Source organism: Daucus carota, chromosome 1 (genome assembly GCF_001625215.2).
Source record: "Daucus carota subsp. sativus chromosome 1, DH1 v3.0, whole genome shotgun sequence".
Classification (NCBI taxonomy): Eukaryota; Viridiplantae; Streptophyta; class Magnoliopsida; order Apiales; family Apiaceae; genus Daucus; species Daucus carota.
This window is the reverse complement of record NC_030381.2, coordinates 29,650,158-29,659,217: the sequence shown is the minus strand read 5'-3', so window position 1 is coordinate 29,659,217 and position 9,060 is coordinate 29,650,158. Positions and strand designations below refer to the sequence as shown.

The 9,060-nt window shown below is 46.9% G+C and overlaps 2 protein-coding genes across 2 annotated transcripts; one reads left to right on the top strand and one right to left on the bottom strand.

The window, feature by feature from the left end:
* The first annotated feature begins 301 nt into the window (after window positions 1-301).
* Window positions 302-1,177, top strand: LOC108220510 (uncharacterized). Its single transcript, XM_017394303.2, has one exon. It carries the CDS (start codon window positions 302-304, stop codon window positions 1,175-1,177), a length of 876 nt encoding a protein of 291 aa, XP_017249792.1.
* A 6,219-nt stretch (window positions 1,178-7,396) lies between these two features.
* On the bottom strand, window positions 7,397-7,726 carry LOC108220486 (uncharacterized). The gene has a single exon (XM_017394271.1). It carries the CDS (start codon window positions 7,724-7,726, stop codon window positions 7,397-7,399), a length of 330 nt encoding a protein of 109 aa, XP_017249760.1.
* Between the last annotated feature and the right edge of the window lie 1,334 nt (window positions 7,727-9,060).

The window sequence follows — 9,060 nt, the reverse complement described above, 5'->3', positions numbered from 1 at the left end:
CTTAATTTATTTTTACTTGTGCCACATGCTTACCTGTTAGATACATCTTAACTAATGATCTCCCTTCAGCAAAAATATGTATTTAGGATGCGTCTGCCCTTTATCACTAGGCCTCATATTGCACAGCTAATTGACAGATTATATTTATCATGCATGAATTTCTCTTGGCGCGTCACTCATACACTTATGATGTTTATGTCATACTTGCTTATAAACTAATAACTTATAATTGCTTCATTGCACTTTTGGATATATGCCTCCCAAGGTTCCAACTCTCTTCAGCCGCAAGGGCGCGTCCACCATGAAGGGCGTCACAAAGGGCGGCCAATCCTCAAAAGGCGGCCAGTCCTCCAAGGACGCGCCTCGGGACAGCTCCAACCCCACTCCCCTACAAACAGACTCTTCACAGGTTGGCTCGAAGAGGATGAGTGGGGTTATCAATCCTTCTGACAAGGAGAAGCCCAAGAAGCCAAAGAGGAACAATCAGCCTTCATCCTCCATCTCCGTCAACAAAGTATTCGGGGACTTGGCGGAATCCCTTGTGACTGAGGAAGAGCTTGCTCGATGGCGCGCCAAGTCCTTGGATGAGAAGGACGCGTTCATCACCAAGGCGGCTGCCCAAATACTTCTTCACGCCAATGACAGGGAAGAAGTTGCCGCTCTAGAGCGATGTCAGTTTCATGACATCGATGCCACGAATAAGAGGCTGGCCAAGGAAAATGAAGATCTCAAAACACAACTGAAAAAGGCTAAGAAAGTGGAGGACGCGTCCAGCAAAACCTTGGCTGAAGAGAGGAAGGCGCGTCTTGACCTGGCCAAGGAGCTGGAAGAGTTAAAAAAGAAAAACATCTCCCTGGATGCCGAAAACACTCTCCTTAGGGAGAATGCAGAGGCTGACAGGCAAGTGGCCAACGAGGCCGGGTTCACTAAAGGTGTTTGCAGCTATGTGGCCACCTTCCTGGCTTGGGAACCTGAATACAACTGGGTTCCCAAGTTTGGGAAGGAAATTGCTGAATTCATGGCCTCTTTCCCTGCGAAGAATGTCGAGCTGGTGGCATCCAAGAAGGAGGAACTGCAGCAACAGCTTGCCAGGGAGGCCGAAGAAGAGGCGCGCCTTCAAGCCGAAGCTGCTGAAAACCGGGCCACCAAGGACGCGTCCACGGTGGATCATCCTTGATTAGCTTCTGTAATTTACCTTTCTGCTTTGAGGATTTTGAGTTGCAGGCCCTCTTTAATCCCTGCAATTTGTACATAAAATTATTTTAATCAAGTGGCGCGCCACTTGTGTACTTAGCGAATTATCGATGATTTCCTTTTCGTTTGCAAGTAATTTGTTTCCTTTAGTGCATTCTTCAAATTTAGCTCGTTCATGCTTGTCAATATTGACCATTCATCCATAAGGAACTTTACATTAAAGAAATTATGCAAAGTGGATGGCGGGCGCGTCCCCGCATATGTATGGCCATATTCATGATTTATTTTTCTCTTTTATATTTTCCTGCATCAGCTTTCAGGGCGCGCCTATCCTATAATGCCAAGAATTTGTTAATCACCTTCATGACGCGCACTCTTGGAGAGGTGTTCATAAACTTGTTCTTAAAAATTTCCGCTAAGGCAGGGAGTGGCGCGCCGATGCCTGGCCATGATCTAAAGGACCAATTAACTTACACAATTAACAAATTATTCCAAGTAAAAGAGGGACGTGCACTTGACTTAAACAATTGTGAGTCGTCCTAAACAGGAGTTGACATCTTTAGGGCGCGCCCCTACCATACTTGGGCATTTGGTTGAACAACATGCTTATCACCTGTATACTAGGGATGCAGCCAGATAGTTCATACTCTGAAGCATGACTTATTATAACATAGGCGCGCCTGGGAAAATATTCTTATACTTGACTGACCTTTGAAGGGCACGCCCTTGCTAGCAATTTAACTTAGATTGTAAATAACTCGATGTTGATCATCATCCCTTGTAAAAACATAGTAGTATAACTATATATAAACAGTCTTTTTAAGACTTAGACATGACAACCACCTTTCCACATGTCATTGTTTTTCGTAAACATAAAATTATTGGCTCTTAAGAGGATTCATATACTTATCATCCCTAAAGAGGGTTTTTTGAATGTATCTTTGAATGTATCTTCCCTGAAGAGGGTCTCCAAACAAATTGACTCTAAAGAGAGTTCATAATATGATATCCCTGAAGAGGGTCTCGAAATATATCGACTTTAAAGAGAGTTAATAATGTGATGTCCCTGAAGAGGGTCTCCATCATGTCAGTCAGACATTAAGTATGCCAGGAAAACATAAGTAAACCAATATGACGGCTAAAGATGTGGACTTAAAGTCCTTTATTCATGATAATAACAAGTTCATAACAATAATAAAGCATAACTGAATAATAAAGCGCTCCGGTGCGAAACCGCACTAGTCCCACAAGGCTCGCGACCTCATGGGGAAGAAAAACTCATAGACAAATCATCTGAGCCTAGGTAGGTGGTACCCCCCTAGACTAGGGATGCAATTGGTTGCATCTCTGGTCTATATGACCATGTAGCCATTGGCTACTGATAGTACTTCTTTAAGTGTTCAGCATTCCAAGGCCTTGGGACTGGCTTGCCGTCTAAGTCCTCCAACCTGTAAGTGCCTTTCCAAAGTATGACTTTTACCCGATACGGCCCTTCCCAATTAGCGCCAAAAACTCCATGAGTTGGACTTTTCATATTGAGCATCACTTTCCTAAGTACCAGATCTCCAACTTGAAAAGGATGTGACTTTACCTTATCATTGTAATACTTGGATGTCCTTTGTTGGTAAGCCGCCAACCTTAGTTGAGAGGTTGCTCGGATTTCTTCAATTAAGTCCAGGTATAACCTTTGAATCACATTGTTGTCGACCTTCTCAAAGTTGTCCCTCCTGAACGAGCCAGCTCCGATTTCAATTGGAACCATAGCTTCACAACCATATGCCCGCATGAAGGACGACTCCCCAGTTGTAGTCCTTCGAGTTGTGTTATAAGACCACAACACCATAGGAAGTTCCTCTGTCCAGTTTGCTTTGCTTTCCTCCAACTTGGTCTTCAAGGTATGCTTAATGATTTTGTTGATCGCCTCCGTTTGTCCATTGCTTTGAGGATGGTAAACCGCAGCGAAGTCCTTCTTGATTCCTAGATCATCGCATAAACCTCTCAACTCCTTGCTATCAAATTGTTTTCCATTATCGGAGACCAGCTTGTACGGAATGCCAAACCTGCAAACAATAGAGTTAAAAACAAAATCTTTAATCTTTTTGGCTATGATGGTCGCCAAAGGCTCAGCCTCCGCCCACTTAGTGAAATAATGAATGGCGACCACCGCGTACTTTACTCCACCTTTTGCCTTGGGAAGTTCTCCAATTAAATCAATCCCCCACATGGCAAACAGCCACGGACTAGTCATTGAGGTTAGCGATGTGGCTGGATGACTAGTATAGTTGGCATACCTCTGACACTTATCACATGCTCTCGCAAAGTTATAGGCATCACTCTTTAGAGTCAGCCAGTAGTATCCTTGTCTAAGGATTTTCATGGCAAGAGAATTACCCCCCGAGTGATTGCCACAAATGCCTTCATCAACTTCTCGAAGGACATAGTTGCACTCGTCGCCATCAATGCACTTCAGCAGCGGCTGATTAAAGCCTCTCTTATATAAGACTCCTTAATAGTCCACGTACCTGGTTGCCTTATACTTCAACCTTCGAGCATCAGCTTTGTCGTCTGGCAACTTCTCATCCTTGATGTACTGCCATATAGGTGTCATCCAAGTGACCTTCCTAGCATTCTCCACAACTTCCATAACTTCAAGCTCGGGAATGCTTGGCCTTTCTTGTATCTCGAGGGCGATCACCCCTAGGAGTGTCGCTTCTCTTTTTGACCCAAGTTTAGCTAAAGCATCAGCATCTCCATTCGACTCTCGGGGTACTCTATTCATCTAGACCACTTGAAGCTTTGAAAGCTAGTTTTGCACATACTTCAAGTATAATGCTTTCTTTGGTCCCTTTGTTTGGAAGCCGCCTTTAACGTGTTCGATAACCAGCATAGAATCACTCTTGACGATCAGCTTCTTCACCTTCATTTCGATGGCGAGGCGAAGTCCTCCAATCAAAGCCTCGTATTCAGCATCGTCGTTTGAAATTTTAAAGGTGAAGTGAATTGCGCTCAGGAGACGATGTCCTTCAGGACTGACAAGGACTATGTCAGCTCCCGATCCTTCATTGTTTACTGCTCCATCGACATGCAGCATCCACCATAACTCTAGGACCTCTTCTTTCGATAAAACACTTTCTCGCAGACTAGGGTCATATACGATCATCGCCCCTGAGCCATCGCCATCCTCAGGAAATTCCAAGATGAAATCCGCGAGGGCTTGACCCTTGATGGCCGTCCTTGGCTTATAGTTTATGTCAAACTTCCCGAGCTCGATCGCCCACTTCATCATCCTTCCAGTCTCTTCCGGCTTGTGCATAATTTGTCTGAGGGGGTATGCGGTCCTTACTTCTACTTTGTGAGCCTGAAAATATGGCCGTAACTTCCTTGAGGCATGGATCAAGGCATAGACTAGCTTTTCCATGCTTGTGTAGCGGGTCTCGGCATCGAGCAACCTCTTACTCACATAGTAGATGGGCAACTGGCCATCATCGTCTTCCTTTATGAGCACCGCGCTGATCGAATACACCGACACTGCTAAGTACAAGATTAAAGTTTCTCCATCCTGAGGCTTGGCCAGCAGAGGTGGTTCGCCAAGATGCTTCTTTATGTTAACAAAGGCCGCTTCACATTCTTCAGTCCAGATGAAATCCTTGGATGCGCCCTTGATCGCCTTAAAGAATTCCTTGCACTTGACAGATGACTTAGAGACGAATCTGTTCAAAGCGGCTATCCTTCCAGTGAGACTTTGCACCTGCTTCACGGTGGTTGGCGACTTCATATCCAGCAGTGCTTTTATTTTTGCAGGGTTGGCCTCAATCCCTTTATGGTTCACCATAAAGCCTAGAAATTTTCCTGACTCAATCCCAAAGACACACTTTTGCGGGTTGAGCTTCATGCGATAGCGCCTCAAGATATCAAACATCTCTCCTAGATGTTTAACGTGATCGACAGCTTTCTTGGACTTTACTAGCATGTCATCGATGTATACTTCCATAGTCTTGCCAATCTGATCTTTAAACATCATGTTGACCAACCTTTGATAGGTGGCTCCTGCATTGATCTGCCCGAAAGTCATTCCGATGTAACAATATAGCCCCCTATCAGTAATGAATGAGGTGTGCTCCTGGTCAGGTTAATACATCGGGATTTGATTGTACCCAGAATAGGCGTCCATGAAGCTGAGTAAGGCATGACCAGCAGTGGAGTCGACCAGCTTGTCGATCCTCGGTAATGGGAAGCTATCCTTAGGGCACGCCTTATTGAGATCTGTAAAGTCGATGCATGTTCTCCACTTCCCGTTAGGCTTCTTAACCAGTACCGGATTTGCCAACCATGTCGGGTAGAAGGACTCTTTCACCATCCCGGCCTTCATAAGGCGATCGACTTCCTCCTGGAGGGCCTCCGCTCTTTCTCCACTGATGGGTCTACGCTTCTGCCTGGCGCCTTTCTTCGAGGGATCAATGTTCAGGTGATGACACATCACTGCTGGGTCTATTCCCACCATATCTTCATGACTCCAGGCGAAGACATCTAAGTTAGCCTTCAAGAACTTCACCAATGCTTCACATACCTCGGGGACCAGTCGAGAGCCTATCTTCAAAACTTTTTCAGCATTCTCAGCGTCTACGGCTATATCCACAGTGTCTTCCGCTGGACTCGTCTTCTCCACCGGTATGGGCATTCGAGGATCCAAGTCAAAATCGAAGCCATTGGCGACCACCCGGGGTTGAGAGGTTGCACCCTCTTCATGCAGACTTGGGGTTTCTAGTTCCTCAATAGGATAAAGTTCATCGATCTTAGCTTTCCCCTTATTTACCTTCTTGGGCACCTCAGCTTCTATGATCTGTGCTTCGCAGGTTGCCAACAGGGGAAGCCCTCCTTGCTGACTAGTCAAGAAGGGCGCGTCCTCGGGTTCTTCGTCAGGCATTTGGACGTGGTATAGGGTGTTAACCTTGTTCTCGAGTTCGACGCGCATCAAATCATTCTTCAAGTCTCTTCTGTCCTGAAAATCCTTCACAGCTTTCCCATAGCATTCCCTCGATTCATATTGGCAGCCTTTAACACACCCAACTCTTTCGGGGGTGGGGAATTTCATGGATATATGGTAGATGGAGGTGACCACCCTCATCTCCTTCAAGAGCGGTCGCCCTATCAATGCATTATGAGCTGAACCCTGATTGACTACCATGAATTCCACAATCTGAGTTGCTGTTCGCGAATGTTCTCCCAGGGTAACTGGCAACCTGATTGTCCCCTTGGCTTTTATTGCCTCTCCTCCAAATCCATAAAGGTATATGTTCTCCACAGTCATGTCTCGATCTGGCAAGCCCATCTTCTTGTAAGTTTTGTAGTACAATATGTTGACCGAGCTGCCATTATCCACGAATACTCGATGCACATTGAGCGCCCCTATCCTTATAGCCACCACTAGCACATCATTGTGGGGATGATGTACTCACTTGGCATCTTCTTCAATGAAGGTAATATCCATGCTTTCGCCTTTGAACAATTTTGGTGGTCTGGCCGACAGGTGGTTTACATTTATGAGAGGCCGCGTCTTTGCCTCCTTGGCATATCTCTCCATAGAATTCCTAGAGCCTCTGCCAATGTATGCTCCTCCAAAAATGCTTCTGATGCTGCCTTCTCTCACAAATCTGGGCTCTTCACAATGATTGGCTGCATCAGTTTCCTGGGTTGATCCTAGGCCTCGTCTCTCTGGGGGGTGATCAACCCTATGCTTCTTCACCCAATCCATGAGGTAACCATCCTTTATCAGGCTTTCAATTTCATCCTTCAACTGGCGACAATCATGGGTATTATGGCCCGTTGACTCGTGGTAATCACAATATCTTCTCTTATCCTTGGCCGCATTGAATGATAGAGGTGGCGGTCTCCGAAACGGTGCCTTGTCCTTGGTGACTTGGTAGATATGATCTATGGTGGCGGCCAGCATGGTGTAAGTTAAGTCATAGGTTGGTGGAGGACTCCTGTTGCGGCGATCAGTGGTCATATTCACTCGATTTGGGCTACGGGCGCGCCCCCTTGGCTCTGGACTAGGAGTTCGGTCCTTCCGTTTCTTCCCTTTATTCTTAGCGTTGGGATCTTCTTTGCCAGTTTCCGCCAAAGACTGCTCAACCTTCTTGTAAGGCTCTGCTACGGCGTAAAGGTCAGCCAAGGTGGCTGGGTTCTTTCCTTGCAGATACTTCTAAAAGTCTCTTCCTATCTGTAAGCCGGCTATCAGGAAACTTTTCAATATATCATCCGTGGCGCCTGTGACACTGATCGCTTCCTGATTGAATCTCTTGAAATAAGCTGATAAGCTCTCGTTTTCTTTTTGCCTTATATTTGCAAGAGCGGTCACCGTCGGTGCATACTTAGTCGCTGCCTGAAATTGCATCAAGAACAAACCTTGCATATCGGCCCGGTTGGTGATCACTCCTTCACCCAACTTCTGGAACCACTGTTGTGCACTATCCCTCAAGGTAGTTGCCAGGAACCTACACCTGACCAGGTCCGGTATCTGATAGACATCCATTTCAATGTTGAACCTGGCTAGAAACTCCCTTGGATCCGAATTGCCGTGATAACGGAGGTTAGTGGTTAGGTTCCTGAACCCAACTGGAAGAACTGCTTACAAGCAAATCTAGGAGGTCCATACCCAACTGGAAGAACTGCTGACGAGGAAGGAGATGGTATGTGCGGGACTGCCGATGTGATTCCTCCTTGCATTAGCGTGAGCAACTTCCGAATTTCGTCATGGTTTATCATCCCAATACCAGGTATATTTTGCATTACGGCCGTCGATATGACCGGGGGACCTTGAACCGTTCGAGGGGCAGCAGTAGTGAGGTTGGTCGTCGTCTGTGCTGTCGAAGTTGGGTTGGTCGCCACTACTGGAGTTGCGTTGGTCGCCACAGCTGGAGTCGTGGAATTCAAATTCTGAGTAGGATTAGGAATAGGTGGTATTTGAGATGGAGTAGGATTTTGAGCTGGAGCGACCGGTGGAAGTTGACTTTGGCTAGGATTTTGAATCACATTCGCATTAGGAGTTGGATTCGGGGGGCAGCCACGACCGGAGTCTAATCGACGTTATCGACCCGGGTGCGATCATTATGGGGAGGCTGGTCGACATCGTCGCGAGCATGTGATCTGGGTAGTGGTCCCTGTCGGCCGGATCCCTGACGGGGGAAAGAATTTCTACTTCGACCTCCTGTCGCTGCCTTGGCGCGGGTGAATGCGAATAGTTCCTTGCCCGTCCCTTGACTCCGCGATAATTACGATAGCGATTTCCACCTGGATTTCTGCGGGGTGAAGGGGCTCTCTCATCTTGGCGATCGCCAGATCCGCCTGCTTCTCGACTTGCTAACCTCACGATCATAGCCAGGTTCTCCTGAGCTATGCCTAAGGCTTCCGCCAACGGCTGACCTCGGGTGTTTCCTTCATTAGCACTTCTTCGCTGGCTAGACCCCTCCGCTCGGACTAGGGTGTGGTCCTCCGGGATCTCTACGATTGGAGAGCGATCGCCATAGTCCAACCTTCTGGGAGTGATATCTCTGAAGCGTGAATTTCGTCCACGACCTCGATTATGGTAAGGGCGATCATCTCTCGAACGAGAACGTTCCCTTTCCTCCATGCGTGACTCCACCGTATTCAGCCTACGGCAAACGTCATCTATATCTTGGCCAATGCCATCCAAACTCTGCTCCATCCGGTGAAGGGTTCCCAGCAACTCGGTGTTGCTTGCCATAACTGGTGGTCGGTTGCCGGACATGGTGCGCGGATCTGGAACATACCTTGGAACATACTCCTCTACTGATCGCTCATTATTATGGTAACTATCTTCTCTCTACCAATCATCACCGTGGTTTG

Coding starts and splice junctions, on each gene's coding strand:
- LOC108220510 (XM_017394303.2), top strand. CDS start 302: ATGAAGGGCGTCACAAAGGGCGGCCAATCCTCAAAAGGCGGCCAGTCC.
- LOC108220486 (XM_017394271.1), bottom strand. CDS start 7,726: ATGGATGTCTATCAGATACCGGACCTGGTCAGGTGTAGGTTCCTGGCA.